The sequence below is a fragment of the Hyla sarda genome, chromosome 3, assembly GCF_029499605.1.
Source record: "Hyla sarda isolate aHylSar1 chromosome 3, aHylSar1.hap1, whole genome shotgun sequence".
In the NCBI taxonomy this organism is placed as follows: Eukaryota; Metazoa; Chordata; class Amphibia; order Anura; family Hylidae; genus Hyla; species Hyla sarda.
Genome location: NC_079191.1, coordinates 430306730 through 430332241, shown reverse-complemented (window position 1 = coordinate 430332241; position 25512 = coordinate 430306730). Strand labels below are relative to the sequence as shown.

Sequence of the window (25512 nt, the reverse complement as noted above, 5' to 3'; positions counted from 1 at the left end):
GCCTGGACAGCCATTGGCTGTCCAGGCATGCTGGGAGTTGTAGTTTTGCAACAGCTGGAGGGCCACAGTTTGCAGACCACTGGTTTGTGGTCTGTAAACTGTAGTCCTCCAGCTGTTGCAAAACTAAACAGCTGAAGGGGACCGGCGAAGAAGTTCACTTACCCTTCCGAGGCTCCAGCGACGATCGCTGTCGGAGATCGTTGCGCGGCACTGTCGCGCAGCAGTGTCGTGCAGCGCTGGATCCTACGGAAGCCGGTAAGTTGTGCAGGCTTCCCAACCAGGGTGCCTCCAGTTGTTGCAAGACTACAACTCCCAGCATGCCTGGACAGCCTTTGGCTGTCCAGGCATGCTGGGAGTTGTAGTTTAGCAACAGCTGGAGGCACCCTGGTTGGGAAACACTGGCCTAAAACAGGTGGGAAACACTGGCCTAAAACAGTGTTTCCCAACCAGGGTGCCTCCAGATGTTGCAAGACTACAACTCCCAGCATGCCTGGACAGCCAAAGGCTGTCTAGGCATGCTGGGAGTTGTAGTCTTGCAACATCTGGAGGCACCCTGGTTGGGAAACACTGTTTTAGGCCAGTGTTTCCCAACCAGGGTGCCTCCAGATGTTGCAAGACTACAACTCCCAGCATGCCTGGACAGCCTTTGACTGTCCAGGCATGCTGGGGCTTGTAGTTTTGCAACATCTTGAGGCACCCTGGTTGGGAAACACTGGCCTAAAACAGTGTTTCCCAACCAGGGTGCCTCCAGATGTTGCAAAACTACAAGTCCCAGGTTGGGAAACACTGTGCCCGGCCTCCGCCCCACCTTACTGTAAGGGCATGCTGGGAGTTGTAGTCCTGCAGCTGGGGGCAGGGGACAAGCTTGTCACTTGCCCACACATCTCCTGCACCACACAACTACAACTCCCAGCATGTCCTTACTGTAAGGGCATGCTGGCAGTTGTAGTCGTGCGGGGCGGGAGATGTGTGAGCAGGTGATAATAAATGTACTAACCCATTTTTTTTGTTTTCTTCTCATTTCAGATCTGTGTATCCTGTGGACTCCTTCGGATTTGGTGGACTACTTCGATGACCAGCATTTTTCTTTGTTTGATTTTAATAAAATGGTTAACGAGGGCTTGTGGGGGAGTGTTTTTTGTAATAATAATTTTTTAAAACCTGTTAGACAGAGTCCATTACTAACCTGGGCTTAGCGCTAGCCACAAAAACAGCTAGCGCTAACCCCCTATTATTACCCCGGTACCCAACGCCACAGGGGTGCCGGGAAGAGCCGGTACCAACAGGCCTGGAGCGTCAAAAATGGCGCTCCTGGGCCTAGGCGGTAACAGGCTGGCGTTATTTAGGCTGGGGAGGGCCAGTAACAATGGTCCTCGCCCACCCTGGGAACGTCAGGCTGTTACTGTTTGGTTGGTATTTGGCTGAGAATGAAAATAGGGGGGACCCTATGTGTGTTTTTTTTTAAAAATAAATAATTAAATATATTAAAAAAACGCATAGGGTCCCCCTATTTTTATTCTCAACCAAATACCAACCAAACAGTAACAGCCTGACGTTACCAGGGTGGGCGAGGACCATTGTTACTGGCCCTCCACAACCTAAATAACGCCAGCCTGTTACCGCCTAGGCCCAGGAGCGCCATTTTTGACGCTCCGGGCCTGTTGGTACCGGCTCTTCCCGACACCCCTGTGGTGTTGGGTACCGGGGTAATAATTGGGGGTTAGCGCTAGCTGTTTTTGTGGCTAACGCTAAGCCCGGCTTAGTAATGGACTCAGTCTATAAGACAGCTTCCACTAATAAGCCTGTCTAGTAAAGTAAAATAAAAATAAAACACAACAGGTTTTAAAAAAAATTTAATACAAAAAACACTCCCCCACAAGCCCTCGTTAACCATTTTATTAACATCAAGCAAAGAAAAACGCTGGTCATCGAAGTAGTCCACCGAATCCGAAGGAGTCCACAGGATACACAGATCTGTAGAAGAAGTAACCAAAAAAAAAAAAAAAGTGTAAGTACATTTAGGGAGAAAAAAACTGTGTTAAAAAAATGTAATAAACACACACACACACTAAACGCCGTTTACCACTTCTGAGCCATGACTACAATTTACAGTGATCCCTCAACTTACAATGGCCTCAACATACAATAGTTTCAACATACAATGGTCTTTTCTGGACCATCGTAAGTTGAAACCAGACTCAACATACAATGCTACAGACAGTCCAGATCTGTAAAACGTGTCAATGGCTGGAAGAACCAACCAATCAAAATGGGCATTCACTGGTAAAACCCCTGTATTACTGAAGTGTATGCACTGACTGGTGTCTGGTATTACATGTTCTGTACACTTTACCTGTATCAGGGTTAGCTGCTCTTTTGGACACCAGGTGAGGGCGGCTCCATTACTTGTTTGGGACATTGCCTGTACTGTACAGGACCCCTGAAGAAGCTCCTGTCCTCTACATAGACCAGTGTTTGCCAAGCAGGGTGGCCCCATCTTTTGCAAAACTACAACTCCCAGCATGCCCGGACAGCCTTTGGCTGTCCAGGCATGCTGGGAGTTATAGTTTTACAACAGCTGGAGGCTCCCTGCTTGGGAAACACTGACATAGACAGTGATTTACAGCTCCCAGCAGATCTTTATTACTTTTATATGTAAGGATTTGCTTTATCTATATCAGTTATCTACTTATTTTTCTTTGTCACTTTTTCCTATTTTGGATGACATTTTGGTGCCTTTAGAACCAATTACCCTGTTTCCATAGAGTTATGGTCTCAACATACAATGGTTTCAACGTACAATGGTTTTCCTGGAACCAATTAATATTGTAACTTGAGGGACCACTGTAGTTATTGAATTATTTAGATGTGGTGAAAAAGCTAAAAAAAAAAAAACTCAAAAACAACAGATCCAGAAGGAAACCAGCAGCCAAACCTATTCAGACAGCTGGAAAAAGGAACAGACTATTTTATCTACTACATGAAGTAAATTTCCCACTTTTGCCTATGTGTGCCAAATGTATTAATGCCGTGCAACAATTTAGTAAATTTGTCGCACATAGTCAAAAAAGAAGTAGAAAAAAACAGGGTAAAAACCAGACTACATAGTAAAAGATTAGTAAATGCCCCTCATCATGTTCTGACACATTGTTTCCCAATTAGGGTGCCTTCAGCTGTTGCAAAACTACAACTCCCAGCATTTCCTGACAGCCTTTGGCTCTTTGAGCATGCTGGAAGTTGTTATAGCAAAACTACAAAGAGCCAAAGGCTGTCAGAACATGATGGGAGTAATAGTTTTGCTAAACTCTTATTACCAAGTATCATGATATTCCCATATGACAAAAAAACCCTCATATTGCACCATATCCGCTATTTTTATCATCCTCTGGCTTTATTCAAAAAAAGAATGCATAGTTTGCAGTGTTATTCTGGAACTTGTAGTTCTACAAGAAATGTCATACAGAGCCACTTTCAAGAGGCTGCTGCTGCCACTATGACGTTCTACAGAAGGGTGAGTGCATCTATGTAAAGACTCTGTCCTCTAGTGCGGGCTCCATCTTCCATTTTGTTGAAGCCGGCCAATCCCGTTAGAGGGGGCGTGGCCTCGCGAGGCGCGAACTAGCAGCAGGAGGAGCTCTTGCAAGAGGCTGCTTCTGCCACCATGACGTCCTACGGAAGACAGAGTGCATGTAAGTTAAAATCCTGTCCTCTAGTATGGGCTCCAGCTTCCATTTTGTTGAAGCTGGCCAATCCTGTTAGATTGGGCGTGGCCTCGCTAGGCGCCAACAGCAGCAGGAATTCAGGAGCCATTTTGAGAATTAGTGAGGTGGAGAGAGGACGCAGTTCTGTTGTGTGAGGGGAAATTATGAGTACGCGCTTTGAGAGACACAAAATGACTGGAAATCATAGGAAAAGGGGAAGAAGTTCACTAAAATATAGAAATATACAGGGTCAGACGCTGAAATTGACGGAAATGTGGATGGTCAGACAGTGTATACTACCTATAGGAGGCTGCACAGTAGTAGAGGAGCTGTAATAGAAGATGTTGGATCTGTGGGACTTTTTTTTTTTTTTTTTTACTTTTTACAGTCTGAATTTTATTTTGTTCACATTTTTGTGAAAATCCATTGTAGCTGCATATACATTGTTTAAAAATTGTGGGATAATGTGTCAGTGTGCAAATAGAAGTCGCCAAACCCGCAGTAGAGAGCGATACTATAAAAACACAATTTAATCTTTCCTCCATCAGTGATAAGGTGCTATGTGACCAATTATATTGAGTTATTGGACAAGTTTTTAGGTCGTTACTTGAATGCAGCGTCTAAGGGGGACAATTATCAATGTTTACTTATGTATTTTTTTGTATGTACGACTTATTATCTGGTTTCAGCCTGTTCATAAATTTCTTTCACGTAAGCAGTTCATTTTTGTTGCTTTGTTAGTGGCTTTTTCTGCTCAATGTCTGAGCTGGAGTGATTTTAGTAGGTTTTTCATGCAAGGTGACTTTCGTACTTGATAAATCTGACCTCTGCAAGTCAAAAATCACTTTTTGCTTTGGTAAGTGTTAGGGGCCGAGACGTCTTCTGTCGGCGGATGCCCAATTAGTGTGTGGAAAGCCTGTATGGGGCTGCAGTCACCCAACGTTCCTTCCACACCACCTGCCACTCAAATCAAGACACAGACACATCAGCGGTGACCAAGTCGAGTGCAGTCCCTAAGACTGGCTCTTTACTTAAAATAAACTTTCTTGTACACGTATATGGGGCATGCGCAGTAAACTTTAAATTGTATCAAAGACAGCAAACAGTAAATCTGCGTAGTCAGCAAAAAATTAGATACAAGGATACATTTGCTTAAGCTGAGGTATAATGAACCATTGTTTCGAGGACACATCTGTGGTAGAAAGAGGTAAGATGTTCCTTCATTGTATCCCGTTAGCCTTGAATATAAGATGCTAATTGTCTCTAGTCTATTCACAGGAGTTATGTAGAAAAAAACAAGAATTATAGAATGCAGTAACTTAGACTTAAAAATAAAAATTGATTCTCTAGAAGACAAAATGGAGTCTCTTCTACCCACTTCCGTCAGTAAGCAAGTTTTTTTCTTTTTCTTACGGTACTACACAATGAAATAGTCGCACAAAAAATATAGTCGCGCGGTGCAACTTTTTTGCCACTATTTTAAGCAAAAAACCTACTAAATGCTTTAATAAATGTCCCCCTAAGTGTTAGTGGAGGGTTAGTAGGGCAAAATAAAGCCCATTGGTTCGATTTCTATGGGGAAAAAAAATGTGGTTTTTTTTTGGGGGAATTTTTTTTGCCCCCTTATTCTTTTATAGAAATTCTTGAGGCACATGAAAAAGAAATCAAATGACTCATAATGAGAAAAGTGGAAGGGAAAGAATGCTTATACAAAAAAAAGCCCTATCAGTGGCATTTTGGGAGTGCAAAATGAGGGGGCAAATTTTTGTCGTGTTTTTTCCTTTTAAAATGAAATGTAGCCTTAGGCTCTTTCCTTCTGCATTGTGTTCATTTTTGTTTAAAAAAAGCCTCTTGCAAACCATTTCGTTTTTTTAAATGCAGTTTTGGGTGAGTTTTCTTAAAAACTTGCAGCATTAATGCTTTATGATTTCGTATATTTCTGTGATTTTTTTTTTTCCTTACCTATTTCAAGTAGCGATTTAAAAGATTTCTTTTAATCAGGAACTACAAAACAGTGGAGGTCTGTGGGGAATAAACACCACTAAGGGAGTGTTCACACGGCCTTCGTTAACCTTTTAACATTTTTTTTTTTTTTTAAATACAGCGGATTCTGCTATATTGTGTCTGTTTCCTATCGACTTACATTATAACTAGTAATAGACCATTACATACATTTTTTGGCATACACCTTAGCCTAGTTGTCTTAAGTTTTTGCAAACAGCTAATTTAAAACATTGTAAGGGAAATAGTGAAATGTATAAAGCAGTGTAAACGCACTCAGGCCGCGTTCACATCGCAATTTTTTACGTTCATTGAACGTATTGTTTGAACAGATGGCCTAAAAGAGTGTGCTCAAAAATTATATGCATAAAAAAGTCAAACGTAAGGCAGCATGTTTTTACGTGTTTCCCTTTTATGGAAAAAAAATCCTATACGTTCATAATTGCAAAAAGAATCGCGTACATTCGGAATTTCCCGATCTTTCTAGACTTAGTAAACTTCTGTACAAAAAACTTTTTATTTTTTTCAATCTCACAGGGTGTTTGTTTCCACTTGGATTATTTTTGCAAAAACCAAAAATAAAAAAAGCCACTTTTTTTTTTTTTTTGCGATGAATCAGCTACAAGATGTCAATGGAAAAATAATAGGAATTTTTGAAATGTCAAACCCATTTGCGGATTTTTCTCTCATCGTGGTGAGAAAATGGAATACAATGTTTTATTCCAGGTTTACTTTTAGTTACCATAGGGGACTTGTACACATGATCACATTTACAGTACACTTCATTACTACTGTAGTGTGATTGCACCATTTTCTATCACCAATCCCTTTGGGACATCAGCTATAATATGCAGCAAACACTTGCCGTGTTTAAAATTCAATATATTGTACAATAAAAAAATGCCCAGCATAATAAAATTACCTCTTGGTACATATCGTACATGGTATTTCTTAATACTAACAAACTTTCAAGATTTGGTGCAAAAAGTGGTTAAAATACAAGGACAAAAATTTAGCATGTTTGCCTGGTAAATCTTTACCATTGTACCCCTTTGCATTTTTTTTTTTAACTTATGGTAACATAGGGGGACACACAGGCTGTACTTCACACACAGGTATATTAAAGATTAATTCTACTTTAGAAGCAATACGGAACACCTCAATAATGTGGCATATATTGGTTCATGCCAGAATTTTGTTTGAACATGAATTTGACAGCATTCTGAAGTACATTGAAGCTTTATGTACTTCTATGGATTCTTTATGTACTCTGAACTAAAATTAAATATCAAAAATGTTCAGCACCACTCAGTAGCATCACTGAAAAAGGCAGACCCGTTTTGGACATATAGGGGAAGATGTATCAAAACCTGTGTAGAACAGGAGTGGTGGTGCAGTGGCTCATAACCACTTTATTTTTAAAAAGGCCTCTGAATCATGAAAGAAGCAAACTCCTTCGTTGCTATGGGCAACTGCACCACATTCCCTTCACAGGTTTTGATACATTTTCATGGCTAGAAAGAACATGTACTAAAAGAACACAGGATATAAAACCCATATATGGGTTGACTGCACAAATGTACATATTCAGTTTAAAAATTACTGTTACCACACATGTACATGATGGTGAGAGAAGTCGGATTAGAGTAATAAAGTATTGCAGCTCATTTAATTTAGAGAAGAGCTGGGGGTCTGGATATACATTTTTTTTTAAATTCCTGTGTACCATATGAAATACTTGAATAAAGGCACATGAACCATAAGGGTCTATATGTACAGTATCTCCCATAAGTGAATCCACCCCATTACAGATATATATTTATGTACAAACAATATCCCCCCTGAGTCCCCCCCCCCCCCCCCCTCATATTTATACTGATTTGTAAGACGGGTAGATGAATCCTGGTAGGTATGGTCTTGTCAAGGTATTGAAGCCTTCTCCACCAGGGCATGAACTTCCACCCATGGGAGATTCTTGCAGGATGACCAGAGAGAAAGTAGATCTGAGCTAGGCCTTCCCTCAGCACAACAAACCACAAGTGCAAAAAAAGATTAATGTAACTGTATGTCTCTGGTGGGCCTAACACCTTGGCTGCCAAGCTGCCTCAAGCATTCCAAAGCTACAGGACAACCATTTGTTCTGGGACACCACAAATATATACATGCACACACAGTTTCTGCTATTTATTTATCAGAAAATTTAAAAAAAACAGAACCCAAGAGGGTTAAATAACTCCATACATTGCACCATACATTTTTAAATTTAAATTAAGCATGTATGTATCTAGTCCAAAAATGTAAAGCCCAAGCCCAGAAGCATCAGTAATCCAAGTAGTTCCTGAAAGACACAGTCAGGAAAAGGCATCAGCAGTACACAAGAAGATTTCATAACACCTAAGATTGAAAGATCAATGTTGAAATCTCAATTAAGCATGTATGTGAGCTAGTGCAAAACATCCAAATGTAAGGCCCAAGCCTAGAAGCATAATTAAAGGGGTATTCCGCCCCTAGACATTTTATCCCCTATCCAAAGGATAGGGGATAAGATGTCAGATCGACGCGGTCCCGCAGCTGGGGACCCCCGGGATCCCCCCTGCGGCTCCACACTATCATTACAGCACAGAGCGAGTTCGCTCTGTGCGTAATGACGGGCGATACAGGGGACGGAGCCGCGTGACGTCATGGCGCCGCCCCCCGTGACATCACGGCCCGTCCCCTTTCAATACAAGTCTATGGGAGGGTGTGTGACGACCACCACGCCCCCTCCCATAGACTTGTATTGAAAGGGGCGGGCCGTGACATCATGAGGGGCGGAGCTGTGACGTAACAATGCTCCGGCCCCTGTACCGCCCATTATTACGCGCAGAGCGAACTCGCTCTGTGCTGTAATAAAAGCGCGGTGCCGCAGCGGGGATCCCAGGGGTCCCCAGCAGCGGCACCGCGGCAAGTAGTTCTTGAAAAACACAGTCAGGAGAAGGCATCAGCAGTACACAAGAGGGTTTCATAACCCCTTACATTGAAAGATCAAAGTTGAAATTTGTATTAAGCATGTATTTATCTCGTGTTAAGCATCCAAAAATTTAAGGCCCAAGCCCAGAAGCATCAGTAAGCCAAGTAATTCCTGAAAGACACAGGAGCAGGCATCAGCAGTACACCTGAGGGTTTCATAACCCCTTACATTTGAAGATCAATGTTGAAATTCGCGTTAAGCATGTATTTATCTACTGGCACAAGGCCAGAAGCATCAGTGAGGCAAGTAGTTCCTGAAAGACAGGATGAGTAAGGAGCAGGCATTCGCAGTACCCAAGAGGATTTCATAACCATAATTGGGAAGTGTTGGTGTAGCAGCATGGTCAATCTACTCTGAGGCATCTGGCATTGCTCCTGGCTGATCCATTCTTGATTCATCTTGACAAAGGTCAGTCTCTCCACATTTTTAGTGGACAGACAAGTTCGCCTTGGGGTGACTATGGCCCCGGCCACACTAAACACCCGCTATGATGGCACACTACTAGCCGGGTAGGACAGCTTTTCCAGGGCAAACTCTGCTAGTTGTGGCCATAAATAAAGTTTGGCTGCCCAGAAGTCCAGCGGATCTTCAATGTTTGTTGGCATGGCCATGTCAAGGTATGCCACCACCTGCTGATTCAGGTTCTGCTCCATGTCTACCTGCTGCTGATGAGTTGCTTCATTATGCGGGTGAAGAAAGCTACTCATGTTCTCCTCGTTATCGGTCACCATGGTTCCCATTTCCAGATTTCGTGGAGTAAGCCATACTCGGATTTCTTGACGAATGAATTTTAGCAGTTCCACCCCTGTGTGACTCCGTTCGCCAAGGCAAACCATGTGAAGAACAGCTTGACACCGCCGTGCCCTACACACATGGTACGATGAAGGGCCACCGAGATTTGTACGTGCAGTGGAGGCCGAGGACACCGTGGAGGATGAGGAGGCGGAGTTGCAGCACCAGCAACTTGAACAGGAGCACATTCAACTTCTGCGCCGTTGGATGAGTGGGCGCATACTGTTGTCTCTTGGACATGGCTTCGCCGATGGATTGTTGGCAGAATGGCTGACTAAAAGCGGGAGAAGCAGGAGCATCTGGAGCGACAGGAGGAGGGTTTGACACACAGCTCCCTTCGGCTGAGGTGGTGGAGCCTTGGCTGGATGAAGGAGGGAGCGGATGGCCACTGGGTGATGCAGCAGGCTGGACCACTACTTAGGAGCCACGGTTCTCCCAGGCCGCTTTATGGTGGCGAAGCATGTGTTGACGCAGGGCTTTGGTGTCGACATTGGGACCATGGCCACGCTTCACCTTCTGCCAACATATCTTGCATGTGGCTACGTGAACCTCCTCCGGATGCCTGATGAAAAACTGCCACACCGCCGAGTACCTGATTTTCCCACCGACAGTCCACACCAATTGACTGTTACTGGCGCCGTCTCCAGAACCCCTGTTCCACTACCTCCCGGAAAGGTAGGCTGCCGCGAAGCAGGTGGTCTCCCCCGGGCACGTTTGGCTCCAGAATTTCCACTCCTGCCACCATGCTGACTGCCAACTGTGCTACCGCCTTGCTGGCTCAGCTGCTGCCTCAAGGGCAACCTGCAAATCTCTTCTTCTGATGATGATGAAGCCCCTTCTGCACCCGGCTCCCAATTGCGATCGGCTTCATCATCATTAACAGGTGTCTGCATGTCACTGATGTCCTCCTCAGGATCCCCAACAGTGTCTGCTTCAGGACCCTGAACCCTGGCAACACCGCCTCCCACGTCACTCCGCATCACGACTTGGCCGCCTAGCGGAGCAAGCGTCACATGTCTCCTCCCCTTCTTGGCTGGGCAGTAGCTGCTGACTGTCCTCTATTAGATCGTCCTCTGTGAATAGTAGAGCTGAACCCACAGCATAAGATACTTCTGTGGGAGAGGGAACAGCATAGGACAAAGACAGTGGGAGGACAGGGACTGCTCCCGGGCCATGCCAACTGAGGGTTTTGTCTGAGGAACCCACCAACTGTTGACAGTTACAGTGTCACTTGTGATGAAGTGGATGAGCGTGTTAACCAATCGACGGCAGATGGGTTGCTGGTCAAGACACGACCGCTGGCTGATAACGGGAGCTCAGGCCTCTCGCTGCGACTCCTGCTGCCACTCGCCCCTAGTCTGCTGCGAACTCTGCCTGAACTATTTAGGTGCCTCTGCCACTCCTCTGTGCACGTCCTGGCACTTCTCTGCCTGACATACTTAGTGCGTATATGAGGGTATTACAATACGCTTTACTACTCTTTAAACAGTATTTGTCTAGAACAGCAGCAGGTGATTACTTTTGGCTGTCCTTTCACAGTATGTAGGCCCTTGACAGATTAATAGGTACAAAATGGTACATTTATTAGATGTATGTATGTGGTATGCACTGATGAGGGCAGAAAAATGCGCAACAATACGCAGAAAAAAATCTGTATATTTGTAAAACACCAGCAAGCGATTACTTTTGCCAGGACTTTCCCTGTATCTAGACTTGTTACAGATACAAAATAGTAGACTGCTTTGATGTAGGCATGTGGTATGCACGTAAACGTATTTGTGAACAGCAGGACACAACAGTGCAGCACCACAAAAAAAATAAAACATTTATTAAACCCTAAATTGCACTCTGTCACAGAGTGTTAAGAATGGTGTGCACTGGTTTTTATACAGTCTACACGCAATTATAAGCAGCAGGTAATTTGTTGAGCAAAAGAATCACAGAATTGTGCTGAAAAATAAAGTGATAAGATGGTTCATAAAGTTCAGTCAGCTTGTGGATATGTATGAGGCGACGAAAATCTATTTGCCCCTCTCTGATAAAATGCTCAATAACGCGAATAGGAGGTTTATATATGATAAGATCCTTCTCAGTGAGAACACCAAAGCACTGCACTCCTGTCTGTCCACAATGCTGATGTGTCTAGCAGTTGCCAGTGGTACGCTGTGGTATAAGCAATTCACACACACGCAGTCTGTCCTCTCTCTGAGTGCATGGATGAAATGAGCAGCAGCAAGATGGCTGCCGATTATATAGGGCCGTGACATCACAGGGGTCAATGAATGCTGATAAGCTGCATCTCGCATGTGATTCAGGGTCATCCCGCCTACCTCCCTTCCCGCCGTACTTACCTGCCCTCCCATAATCCCCTGCCCCATGTACTCACATGTGGATCTGCCATTTTAGGTCTCCTTTAGCCGGGAACGCTGTAAAATGGCATTTAATGAAGCGATTCGCGCAATATTCACATTCATTGCGAATCGAATATTTAATTAAATTCGTAACGAATTCGGGTTCGTCAGCTTCGATTCGCTCATCTCTACTGACAGGATGTGTATAACCCTCTAGAAGATTGCGCCATTCTTCTAAGGCTAGTTTGATGGCGAGGAGTTTCCGATCGCCAATAGAATAATTCCTCTCTGCAGGAGAAAAGGTCTTGGGGAAAAAAAAAACACAAGTAAAATTTTTGCCATTAGGGGTTTTCTGAGTCAAAACTGCGCCAGCTCCTACAGACGATGCATCCAAAAGAACAGGCTTTCAGGATCAGGTCTTGAGAGAAGAGGTGCTGAAGCAAAGTCAGATATTAACCAAGAGAAAGCCTCCTCAGGAGACCAATTTTTGATGTTACTGACAGAGAAATAGGATAAAGCCACTCAGCTCACTCACCATACAGCCCAATGTGATCCTTGTAGGGAGACACCACTAGTTCTTAACCGCTGGAGCTCGGAGAAGTGGGCCGCCTGCCCATGTCAACTTGTAGAGATAAGGGAGATCCAGCTTCACAGCATAACTGTTAAAATTCCAGGCTTTATTCAATCCATTAAAACATGAAAGTACAAATAAAAACAGGCGCACCGACGCGTTTCGGACCTAGAATGGGTCCTTAGTCATGGCAAATAGCTAACAGAACTGTGCTGATTTATATAGTGTATCTGATATGATGTTAGATCGCGGTCTTTCCATCTTTCCATCCACCTGAGCTGGCGTTTGACGGCAGTTCCGGTGGATGTCAGGTGAGCGAGGCTTCGGACAAACCGAGCCAAATGCAAAACCCGTATTGGACCCATAAATACAGATAGGCATATCACTATATGACGGTACTGCACAAATGTGAACGCATATCAAAAATAAATATACATCAAGGCTTGTGGCAACAAACAAGGCATGTGAACATACACCTAGAATTCAGTAGTGGTTTTAGACATTAAAAGTTATATTTAGAAGAATCACAAATAAAAAAATATTATTCATATTTATAACTATAATTAATTAACAATGATTCCAGTACGATAATCCCACAAATGTGTGTGTGCAAGTACTCACGGTGGAACATAATTATAAGACATCTATGTAACATGTCATCTAAAGAAAATTGTATAACTGCACACGAGTGGGAATACCACCGATCATGTAACCGCTTAGTGTGAATGGGGTATAAAGCCAAAAATCTAAAAAATATAATATAAATGCTAATAAGACCCACACATAAATGCAATATATATATATATATATATATATATATATATATATATATATAATTATCACCTATTGGGTCAATATATCAATGAGTAGTTGCAGCCCAGACACAAAAGCCATAGTATGTGTGTGTGTATATATATATATATATATATATATATATATATATATATATACACATAGTGTACTCAATATATGTACATAAGATCATTTTGATAATTTAAGCCTCTAGGGGCATGTGTATCCAGAGATAAAATCCAAAAGGCTTCTCTGGACTGCACCAGACGTGTCCAATCACCGCCTCTTTTTGGTTGATGCACTTTTTCAATGCCACAAACCGTTATGTCTGAATGGTTACCTTCATGGATTTCTCTGTTTACTCAATCCTGATGATGCTCGGGTGTTATTAAACAAGTGTGTAGATGTGGCTCCTCTCAGGTGCTCAGCTATTCTAGTTTTAAATTTTCTAATAGTGCAGCCTACATACTGAAGTGCACATTTGTGGCATGTGGCTAGGTAAATTAAATGATGTGTGTTACAGTTCATGAAGGTTTTTATGGGAAAAGTCGACTTGTTGGCTGTAGAGGTGAAACTACAGGTAGAATTAACAAGTTTACATGTTGGACAATGGGGTTGGTTGCACTTATGAAAACCAGTACATGAAAACCACTTTCCTGATCTTGTATTGTCTCTATATTCACTGGGGGACAAACTATTTCTGAGAGATTGTCCTCTTCTGGCGACAAATCTGACACCCGTGTGCAAGATTTTGGCTGTAATTGAATCCTGATACAGAACGGGTATATGTTGCTGGATAATATTTTGAAGTTACTGTTCTTTTTGGTAAGGGCTACAATTGGGGCAACCAAGAAAGAGAAATGAGGAATTAATTGACGGGTAGTATTTGGCAAACCCCAAAAATTGTTGAATAGCCCGTAGACCAGAAGGACGTGGCCAGTCCAATAATGCAGAAAGCTTGGCAGGATCCATCTGTAGTCCTTGATTGGAGACACTGTAACCCAGAAAAGGAAGACTTGTCTCAAAGAGGCATTTCTCCAGCTTGGAGAAGGCCCTGCAGAGCGCCGAGAATTTAAAGATCATTGTTGAAATTTGCATTAAGCATGTATTAGCTACTGCTAAACTTCCAAAAATTAAAGGCCCAAGGCCAGAAGCACCCATGAGGCAAGTAGTTCCTGAAAGACACAGAATGAGTCAGGAGCAGTCATTCGCAGTACCCGAGAGGGTTTCATAACCCCTTACATTTAAAGATCAATGTTGAAATTAGCATTAAGCATGTATTTAGCTACTGCTAAACTTGGAAAAATTAAATGCCCAAGGCCAGAAGCATCAGTGAGGCAAGTAGTTCCTGATAGACACAGGATGAGCCAGGAGCAGGAAATCGCAATACCAAAGAGGGTTTCATAACCCTAATTGATAACCCAAGAGGGTTTCATAACCAAACATAATTGGGAAATGTTGGTGTAGCAGCATGGTCAATCTACTCTGAGGCATCTGGCATTGGTGGCTGGAAATCCTGGCTGATCCATCCCTGATTCCTCTTGACAAACGTCAGTCTCTCCACATTTTTAGTGGACAGACGAGTTTGCCTTGGGGTGACCATTGCTCCGTGCCACACTAAACACCCGCTCTGATGGCACACTACTGGCCGGGCAGGACAGCTTTTCCTGGGCAAACTCTGCTAGTTGCGGCCATAAATCAAGTTTGGCTACCCAGATGTCCAGCGGATCTTCAATCGTTGTTGGCATGGCCATGTCAGGGTATGCCACCACCTGCTGGTTCAGGTCCTGCTCCATGTCTACCTGCTGCTGATGAGTTGCTTCACTATGTGGGTGAAGAAAGCTACTCATCAGTGACTGTAGACTCAGGCTGCTGCTGATTGAGCTGGTACTGCTCCTGCTACCACTCCCCTCCCCAGCAGCCATGGCAGTGGAAGGTGAGCGCAGAGGGCCCCCAAAGTCAGATCTGTGAGTGGATGGACCATGTGGCCAACTGACTACCTAGAATCTCTCTGTAGTAGGTCAGTTTGTCCTCCCTCTCAGTGGGTGTAAAAAAAAGCCCCCCATTCTGGAACGGTAGCGAGGGTCTAATAAGGTGGAGATCCAGAAGTCATCCCGCTGACGAGTTTTGACAATTCTGGGGTCACTACGCAAGCAACTGAGCATGCATCGTGCCATTTGCGCCAGTGACCCGGAGGGACTACCTGCCTCCATCTCCACTGGATACTGCCACGGTGTGTCTGGGTCCTTTGTCTCGCCTTCCTCATAACCCTCCAGCTCCTCTGGCTTCTCCTGCTCCTCCTCTCCTGTCCGATGACTAGAAACACCGGCCATCTCATCCAACCTAAACTGTGCTCCGCTCTGCCCCTCATCATCCTCCTCCTCCAGTTCAGCCCCCACAGGGCTCATGTAGCCTATAGATGTAGGCGCAACGTCTCCATTGCCATGACCAGCCATGGTTTCAATCATTTGTTGTAGGAAATGTAGGAGTGGAATTACGTCGTTCATGGCGTAATCCAGGCGACTTGCAAATAATGTGGCTTCCTCAAAGGGCCTCAGCAAACGGCAGGTGTCACGTATGAGCTGCCACTGGTTCACATTGAAGTTACACAGGGGAGTACTCCTATCTGCTTGGATCATCAAGAAATCGGTGATGGCTTTTCTTTGTTCGTATAGTCTGTCCAACATATGGAGGGTGGAATTCCAACGTGTGGCAACGTCACAAATAAGACTATGTTGTGGGATACCGTTCTGACACTGCAGCTCAAGGAAGGTGTGCTTGGCGGAGTATGAGTGGCTGAAGTGCATGCACAGTTTCCTTGCCATTTTCAGGATGTTTTGCAAATGGGGTGAACGAATTCAGGTTAGCAGTTCCTCCCCTGTGTGACTCAGTTCGCCAAGGCAAACCATGTGAAGAACAGCTTGACACCGCTGTTTCCTACACAGCGTGCAGTGGAGGCCGAGGACACGGTGGAGGATGAGGAGGCGGCATCGCACACTGTAACAGGACCAACTGCCTGTGAGCGAGAGCGTGGAGGAGGAAGCGGTGTGACCTGTTCAAGTTGCTGTTGTGGCTGTGCAGGAACCACATTTACCCAGTGAGCCATAAAAGACAAGTATTGTCCCTGCCCGTAGTTAAAGCTCCACACGTCGGCGCTGCCTTGCACTTTTCAACACACAGACAGGCTCAAGGACTGGCCCACCTTCTCTTGTACAAACTTATGCAGGGCTGCTACTGCCTTCTTCGCAAAGAAATGAAGGCTTGGGACTCTCCACCTCGGCTCGGCCATCAATTCTCTGAAAGGTGCAGAGTCCACCACTTTAAAAGGGAGGGACTGCAACACCAGCAATTTGGACAGGAGCACATTAAACTTCTGCACCGTTGGATGAATGGGGGCATACTGTTGTCTCTTGGACATGGCTTCGCCGATGGATTGTTGGCGGAATGGCTGACTAAAAGCGGGAGAAGCAGGAGCGACAGAAGGAGGGTTTGACAAACAGCTCCCTTCGGCTGAGGTGGTGGAGCCTTGGCTGGATGAAGGAGGGAGCGGATGGCCACTGGGTGATGCAGCAGGCTGGACCACTACATCGTAGCCACGGTTCTCCCAGGCCGCTTTATGGTGGCGAAGCATGTGTTGACGCAGGGCCGTGGTTCCGACATTGGGACCCTGGCCACGCTTCACCTTCTGCCAACATATCTTGCATGTGGCTACGTGAACCTCCTCCGGATGCCTTATGAAAAACTTCCACACCGCCAAGTAGCTGATTTTCCCACCCGCAGTCCGCACAAATTGACTGCTATTGGTGCCGTCTCCAGGAACCCCTGTTCCACTACCTCCCGGAAAGGTAGGATGCCGCGAAGCAGGTGGTCTCCCCCTCCCACGTTTGGCTCCTGAATTTCCACTACTGCCACCACGCTGACTGCCAACCGTGCTACCGCCTTGCTGCCTCAAGGGCAATTTGCAACTCTCTTCTGATGATGATGAAGCCCCTTCTGCACCCGGCTCCCAATTGCAATCGGCTTCATCATCATCAACAGTTGTGTGCACGTTACTGATGTCCTCCTCAGGTTCCCCAACAGTGTCTGCTTCAGGACCCTGAACACTTGCAACACTTGCAACTCCTACGTCACTCTCTGCATCACTACTTGGCCGCCTAGCGGAGCAAGCGGCGCATGACTCCTCCCCTTCTTGGCTGTCCAGTAGCTGCTGACTGTCCTCTATTGGATCGTCCTCAGTAAATAGTGGAGCTGAACCCACAGCATAAGATACTTCTTTAGGAGAGGGAACAGCATAGGACAAAGGCAATGGGAGGACACGGACTGCTCCCGGGCCATGCCAACTGAGGGTTGTGTCTGAGGAACCCACCGACTGTTGACTGGGTGTCAGATGTCACTTGTGATGATGTGGATGAGCGTGTTAACCAATGTACGACAGCAGATGGGTTGCTGGTGGAGACACGACCGCTGGCTGATAACGGGAGCTCAGGCCTCTCGCTGCGACTCCTGCCGCCACTCGCCCCAAGTCTGCTGTCAACTCTGCCTGAAGTATTTAGGCCTCTGCCACTCCTCTGTACACGTCCTGGCACTTCTCTGCCTGACATACTTAGTGCGTTTATGAGGGTATTACAATACGCTACACTACTCTTTAAACAGTATTTGTCTAGAACAGCAGCAGGTGATTACTTACGGCTGTCCTTGTACAGTATGTAGGCCCTTGACAAATTAACAGGTACTAAATGGTACAATACTTGGATGTACGTATGCGGTATGCACTGATGAGGGCAGTAATATGCCTAACTATTACCAGAAAAAAAAGTATTTTTGTAAAACACCAGCCGGTGGATACTATTGTTTGGACTTTGACGGTTTGGAGCACCTTGACAGCTACTAAATGGTACAATACTTGGATGTACCTATGCGGTGTGCACTGATGAGGGCAGTAATATGCCTAACTATTAGCATAAAAAACTCTGTATTTTTTGTACCTATGCAGTATGCACTGATGAGGGCAGTAATATGCCTAACTATTAGCAGAAAAAAAAATCTGTATTTTTGTAAAACACCAGCCGGTGGATACTATTGTTTGGACTTTGACAGTATGGAGCACCTTGACAGCTTAACAGGTACTAAATGGTACAATACTTGGATGTACCTATGCGGTATGCACTGATGAGGGCAGTTATATATGCGTAACTATACGCAGAAAAAACTGTTTAAAAAACAAACAAACAGCCGGTGAATAGTATTTTTTGGACTTGCACAGTATGTAGCCAGCCCCTTGACAGATTAACAGGTACAAAATGGTGCAAATGCACTACAGTCCACTGAACAATCACGTATTTCTGAACAGCAGCAGGACCCAACAGTGCAGCACCACAAAAAAAAAAAAATCCAGGGATTAAACCCTAAATTGTACCCTGTCACACAATTCTGAGCAGCAGAAATTTTGTGGAGCAAATAAAAATAAACTCAATTGGGCTGAGGAGATAAGATGCTTCAGAAAGTTCAGGCAGCTTGGAGATCTGTATGAGGCAGCTGACAGCTATCTGCCCCTCTGCTGCAATCCTCAATAACGTGAATAGGAGGTTTAGCAATCAATGATCCTTCTCAGAGTAACAGCAAAGTACTCTGCACTCCTGCCTTTCCCTAATGCTGATGTGAGTAGCAGTTGCAGTGTAACACTGTGATATGAGCTATTCACACACGCAGTCCCGTCCTCTCCATCTGAGTGCATAGATGAAATGAAGAGAGGCAAGATGGTCGCCGATTATATAGGGGCTGTGACATCACAGGGGTCAGTGATCACTGATAGGCTGCATCTCACATGTGATTCAGGGTCAGCCCGCCTACCTTCATTCCCTCCCATAATCCCCTGCCCCATGTACTCATATGTGGATCCGCCAACTTAGGTCCCCAATAGCCTGGAACGCTGTAAAATGGAGTGTAATGAAGCGATTCGTGCGATAGAATCTCGGCGATATTCGTATTCGTTGCAAATCAAATTTTTCATGAAATTCGTAACAAATTCGGGTTCGTCAACTTCTATTCGCTCATCTCTAGTCCGCAGGTTGAAGACCACTCATGGGAGGAACATGATGGGGGGGGATGATGATACGGGGAAATGATGAGGGGGGGGGGATGATGAGATGGGATAATGATGAGGGGGGAATGATGGGGGACATGATGAGACAGGGGAAATGATGGGGGACATGATGAGACAGAGTGGGTGGATAATGATGGGGGACATGATGAGACAGGGTGGGGGGCATGATGAGAAAGGGTGGGGGGCATGATGAGACAGGGTGGGGATGAGGATGAGACAGGGTGGGGGGATGAGGAGACGGGGAAATGATGAGGGGCGAATGATGGGGGGACATGATGAGACAGGGTGGGGGATGATGAGACGGGGAAATGATGGTGGGGGAGGCACTAAATGCTTAATGTCTGTATGGTGGTGTCTGTAGTGGTGGTCTATGACAGGGGGAAATGATGAGACATGGGGGATAATGAGACATGGAGGGTGGCGATGAGAGGGGGTAAATGTGGCACAGGGACTGATAAAAGGGGAGGAATTATGTGGCACTGACGGTGCCAAACTGAGGTGCAGAAGAAAACAAAGTTGGGGGGAGAATGTGGCATTTAATCCAAGTCATTTATTTTACATTTTATTTTTTTAACTTAAATTTCCCAATTAAAATGGGGGTGCGTGTTATACGCCAGTGCATGTTATACGCCGATAAATACGGTAGCTTTCTGAATTAAGGAACATTTTTATTTATCTAATTTATCTGAATCATTTAAAGATATATATTCAATAAAAACAATTTATGGAATTGGAATGGAATTTTTCTCTGTTGTGGTTGTTGCACCTGTTCCTACACCTCTGCTTCAGTGCAGCTTATTGAGATACATGTGCCTGTTGTTCAATGTCTACAACTTGTGACTATGAGCTTTCTAAATTAAGCTAGGAAAAAATAAAATTTCTCTAATTTATTTGAATCATTAAAAACTAAAAAACAGCTTATTGAGATACATGTGCCTATTGTTTAATGCCTACATCTTGTGACAAAGTAGTATTTTGAGAAAATAAACATTTTTAATTTCTATAATTTATCTGAATCATTAATATATAAATATATATATAATATATATGTATATATAAAAAGCAAAATTATAGGAAGTTGCAGTATCTTGTAATACCTTTTTTATTGGACTAACAAGATTATGTAGAGACAAGCTTTCGGGATTCCTCCCTTTATCAAGTCATAAGCATAAAGGGAGGAATCAAGGTAGGATAAAGGTGGGAATCCCGAAAGCTTGTCTCTACATAATCTTGTTAGTCCAATAAAAAAGGTATTACAAGATACTGCAACTACCGATGATTTTGCTTTTTTTACCACTGGACTATATATATATATATATATATATATATATATATATATATATATATGCAAGAAAAACTGTCACTTTTTTTTCTTGGACTTTTTCTCTGTTGCTATTGTTGCACCTGTTCCTGCACCTATGCTTCAGAGCAGCTTATTGAGATACATGTTCTGGTTGTTCAATGCCTACAACTTGGACAGAGTAGCTTTCTGAATTAAGGACAAATTTTAATTTCTCTAATTTATCTGAATCATATAAATGTGTGTATATATATATATATATATATTTTTTTTTTTTTTCTTGGACTGACTGATTCTATTCTGTGGTTGTTCCTGCACCTCTGCTTCAGTGCAGCATATTGAGATACATTTGCCTATTGTTCAATGCCTACATCTTGTAACAAAATAACTTCCTGAATTAAGGGAACAACATTTCTCTAATTTATCTGAAAATTAAAAAAAAAGAAAATATTTAATAAAAATACTGCAATTTAAAAAAACTGGGAACATTTAAGGTGCAACTCAATATTTAGGGACATGTCACAGATCTAAACACAAGACTCTAGTTTTATTATAGCACTTGAACAATATAGCTACAAATGCAATTTCGATACATATGTAACTGTATAGATGAGACAAAGTGCTGCAGCAGTGGGACTAGGAAGAGAACAGAATAGATTTATTACTAGAAGGGAATATAAATAAGGTCTATTATGTGATACAATTTATGTATATAGGCTTGCATACCAGGCACTACTTCCCTTTATAAAAGGGGGAATGTCCTGGCTCTAGTCAAAGGGGGCATGTCCTGGCTTTAGTCACATGACTCCTTTTGGGGAGTGTTTTATAGAAGCAGGAAACTATGAAGTAAACTATTCATGGGTTCCCAGGATCTTTCTGTGTTTCTGTGGCTGCTCTGTACAGTGTTGGTAGCTGAGGGCAGGAACGTGCTGCTGATAATCGGTGAGTGACTGCCTTGGGCCGAATGGTTGTTATAATGCACATGATTCTGAACAAGAGATTAAGGGAAGCTAAAGGAGTTGTATTCAGCAGATAGTCACATGATACATACAAAGAGATACAAAGCATCATGGGAGATGTAGTTACTGGATGAATGTGTTTTGAATAATTAATTAGCTTTATTGTCATGGCACACTGTTTAAACCCATGAACTCTGCTGAATTGCAGTGCTGATGCCATGTAGTCTAGAATGTCTTGATTTTATACAACATGGTATTAGCTTCATATTTAACTTTTTTCAAAATCAGGTGACGACGCCGGCTTTGAGACCAATGTCTATAACAACACAGCCATACAGACTCCACACCTCAGAGAGCTGGCAAAGAGGAGTGTGATCTTCAAGAATGCCTTCACTTCCGTCAGCAGCTGTTCCCCCAGCCGGGGCGCGATCCTGACGGGTCTGCCTCAGCATCAGAATGGTATTTATGGCCTCCATCAAGACGTTCATCACTTCAACTCTTTCGATGAAGTCAGGAGTTTGCCATTGCTTCTCACCCAGGCTGGCATACGGACGGGCATTATTGGGAAAAAGCATGTGGGACCAGAAACCGTTTATCCATTCGACTTCGCCTACACAGAAGAGAACAGCTCAGTTTTGCAAGTCGGACGTAACATAACTCGGATAAAATTGTTGGTCAGGAAGTTTTTGCAGAGCAAAGATGAAAGACCTTTCTTGCTTTATGTTGCCTTCCATGACCCTCACAGATGTGGACATTCGCAGCCTCAGTATGGCCCTTTCTGTGAAATGTTTGGAAATGGGGAACCTGGAATGGGAAGAATTCCAGACTGGATGCCACAATATTATACACCTGAACAAGTTAAAGTTCCCTATTTTATTCCAGACACCCCAAGTGCAAGGACTGACTTGGCTGCACAGTATACAACAATAGGCCGTATGGACCAAGGCATTGGCCTTGTTCTTAGTGAACTGAGAAGTGCAGGATATGAGAATGACACCTTGGTAATATTTTCCTCTGACAATGGCATTCCTTTTCCCAATGGACGTACCAATCTTTACTGGTCGGGAAGAGCTGAGCCCCTACTTATTTCTTCTTCTGCTCATCCAAGATGCAATGGACAAGTCAGTGAGTCCTTTGCAAGTCTTCTTGATATAACTCCAACCATTCTAGACTGGTTCTCCATTCCTTATCCCGACTACAAGATCTTTGGTAAAAGTGTAAAACTTACCGGAAAGTCACTCCTTCCAGCTCTGGAAGCTGAACAACCATGGACCACAGTGTTCGGAAGTCAGTCTCATCATGAAATCACTATGTATTATCCAATGAGATCAGTCCAACACATGCAGTATTTACTTATACACAATCTGAATTTCAAGATGCCTTTCCCCATAGATCAAGATTTCTATGTATCTCCTACATTTCAAGATTTACTTAATAGAACGATATCTGGTCAGCCCACAAAGTGGTTTAAGACACTTCATAGCTACTATTATAGAGAGCGTTGGGAGCTGTATGACCGCTCAAAAGATCTTAGTGAAGTCAGGAACATAGCTGGGGACCCAGACTACTATAAGGTTTTCCTAAGTATGCAGACAATGCTGAAGAAGTGGCAGTGGGAGACATCTGATCCTTGGGTGTGTGCTCCTGATGGGGTTTTGGAAGAGAAGTTAGATCCGCAGTGTAGACCGCTTCACAATGAACTATAGTGGCAAATCATATAGACTGATGCATCTGAACAATATGTAAACAGCTGTCTGTATTCTGGAAATAAAATGTTTTCTTACATATATAATGTGCATCTTTAACTTAGTGTTCTCATTTACCACTATCTAGTTAACCCTCTAAAGACTAGCTTATTTATGTTTTTTTAAATTACTTTAGTTTTTCCTCCTCTCTTTGTAAGAACTATAGGGGAGATAATCAAAATTGTCTGATTCTTAGAATATGTAGTCTTAAGATTAAACCAGATTTCTACCAGTCTGCACAAAACCAAAAAGTGTGGGGACCACCTAGAATAAGCTTAATAGGGTGCATTAAAGTAGTACTGCAGTGTAAGTCACTTAACCCCTATCTGCAGGATAGGGAATAAGTGTCTGATTGCAGGAGGTCCGACCACTGGGACCTCCCGCGATCTCCCATACAGAGACACGGCATTGCCGTGCCTCTGAACGACTAATGCGCATGTCGTCAACTTCATTGAGAAAAGGACTGCTTGAGAAACTTGAAGTGAGGGGCATAGTGGTATGGGGTCGGTCAGTGCCCCCCCCCCCCCCACACACACACACACAGCTACTTGCCTTTGAAGTCTCCTGCTGATAAACACTGTAAATCATTTTCTATACTCACATGACAGTGTCTCCCCCCCCTCCCCGGGCTTCTTCCTGCCCATCATCTTTACACTGAAATAAAAAAATGAGTGATGTCATTACAAGAACAGATGGTCAGGCATTAAACAAGGCCTCATATGGCGATGTAGCAAGAAAAACACTGTTACTGGCAAACAGGCACTAACAGTTCTGCGCCTAATCTGGACTACGTACCCCGGACTACGTACAGTACTCCGTAGGTGTTGCAACATTTTCAGATTTCTAAAACTGAGAGAGAATACACAATAGGTGAAAATGATGCCTGCAACATTCCATGAGATCACTGGTATGCATGTTTTGCCTGGCCGCAGGGTATCACAAATCACCCCGCGCGATACAAAAACTGTGTAAAGTCATATAACTGTGTAAACTGAGTGCACAAGTGACTGTAACCCTGACAATCCTAGATTAAAGCATGTGTCAGGATTCGGCAGGCTGGAGGTGGATCCTCTGTGTCAGAGAGGGATTGGCGTGGACCGTGTCGGTGGACCGGTTCTAAGTTGCTACTGGTTTTCACCAAAGCCCGCCCCAAAGCGGGATGGACTTGCAGCGGCGGTAGCAACCAGGTCGGCAACTGCTCAACCTCTCTGACTGCTGAGATAGGCGCGGTACAAGGGAGTAGACAAGAGCAGAGTTGGACGTAGCAGAAGGTCAGGGCAGGCAGCAAGGATCGTAGTCAGGGGCAACGGCAGAGGTCTGGAACACAGGCTAGGAGCACACAAGGAAACGCTTTCACTGGCACAATGGCAACAAGATCCGGCAAGGAATTGCAGGGGAAGTGAGGTATTATAGGGAAGTGCACAGGTGAAGATACTGATTAAAACCCATGCGCCAATCAGTGGCGCACCGGCCCTTTAAATCGCAAAGACCCTGCGCGCGCGCCCTAGGGAGCGGGGCCGCGCGCGCCGGGACAGCACAGACAGGGAACGAGTCTGGTAAGCGAGTCGGGATGCGCATCGCGAGCGGGCGCGTCCCGCATCGCGAATCGCATCCCGGCTGGGGACATTATCGCAGCGCACCCGGTCAGCAGGTCTGACCGGGTCGTTGCGAACAGGAGAACGCTGTGAGCGCTCCGGGGAGGAGCGAGGACCCGGAGCGCTCGGCGTTACACATGCACATGTACACATAAAATAGTCTAATAAAGTGAAAAACGGTAACCTGCACTCACCGCAAGGCTTAAGCCAGACGACTCCGCTTCACATCCTCCAACAGACCCGGTTCCAGACTTCCTGCAGGGCGCTCAGAGGCCACTGCCGGTGGTTTCACACTGGTGTGCGCTTCTTCCGGCCTCGTTTCCATCATAGCGCTGTGCATGTGATAAAGAGGAAACACCTGTCATGTGATCAGTCCGTACTAACAGATCAGGAGAAGGGACAAAAAGCTACCAAAAGCAAACCATAGCATACACAGTGATTACCTCTCCTATGTGGGGTTATTTACTTAGAATTCTACAGAAACAGGGAGGGAAATTATTATAAGTCAAAACCTGAAGTTCCCTAGAGTGAAATGGCTCATTATAAATGCGATGACATTTCCACTCTGTCATTGAGACCGATCGGACCAAGC

The 25512-nt window shown here is 44.3% G+C and overlaps 2 protein-coding genes across 3 annotated transcripts in view; both read left to right on the top strand.

Annotated features, from left to right (window-relative positions):
* Positions 1-3669: 3669 nt before the first annotated feature.
* Positions 3670-25512, top strand: part of LOC130361084 (uncharacterized) — a 32122-nt gene continuing 10279 nt past the window's right edge. Inside the window, exon 1 of the mRNA XM_056563651.1 lies at positions 3670-3950. The gene's annotated coding sequence lies outside the window, so the exon portion shown is untranslated. The remainder of the gene's footprint in view (positions 3951-25512) is intronic.
* Positions 3949-23761, top strand: SGSH (N-sulfoglucosamine sulfohydrolase). Of its 2 annotated transcripts, none has more exons than XM_056568474.1 (2): positions 3949-4908; positions 21869-23761. In XM_056568474.1, the coding sequence occupies exons 1-2, from the start codon at positions 4869-4871 to the stop codon at positions 23284-23286; spliced, it is 1458 nt and encodes a 485-aa protein (XP_056424449.1). In that variant the 5' UTR covers positions 3949-4868; the 3' UTR covers positions 23287-23761. The 2 variants fall into 2 exon arrangements, with proteins under 2 accessions (XP_056424449.1, XP_056424448.1); XM_056568473.1 differs by lacking the exon at positions 3949-4908 and adding an exon at positions 21399-21563 and having other exon boundaries at positions 21869-23756.

Coding starts and splice junctions, on each gene's coding strand:
- SGSH (XM_056568473.1), top strand. CDS start 21,479: ATGGGTTCCCAGGATCTTTCTGTGTTTCTGTGGCTGCTCTGTACAGTG. Junction 21,564..21,868: donor GAACGTGCTGCTGATAATCG/GTGAGTGACTGC, acceptor TTTCAAAATCAG/GTGACGACGCCGGCTTTGAG.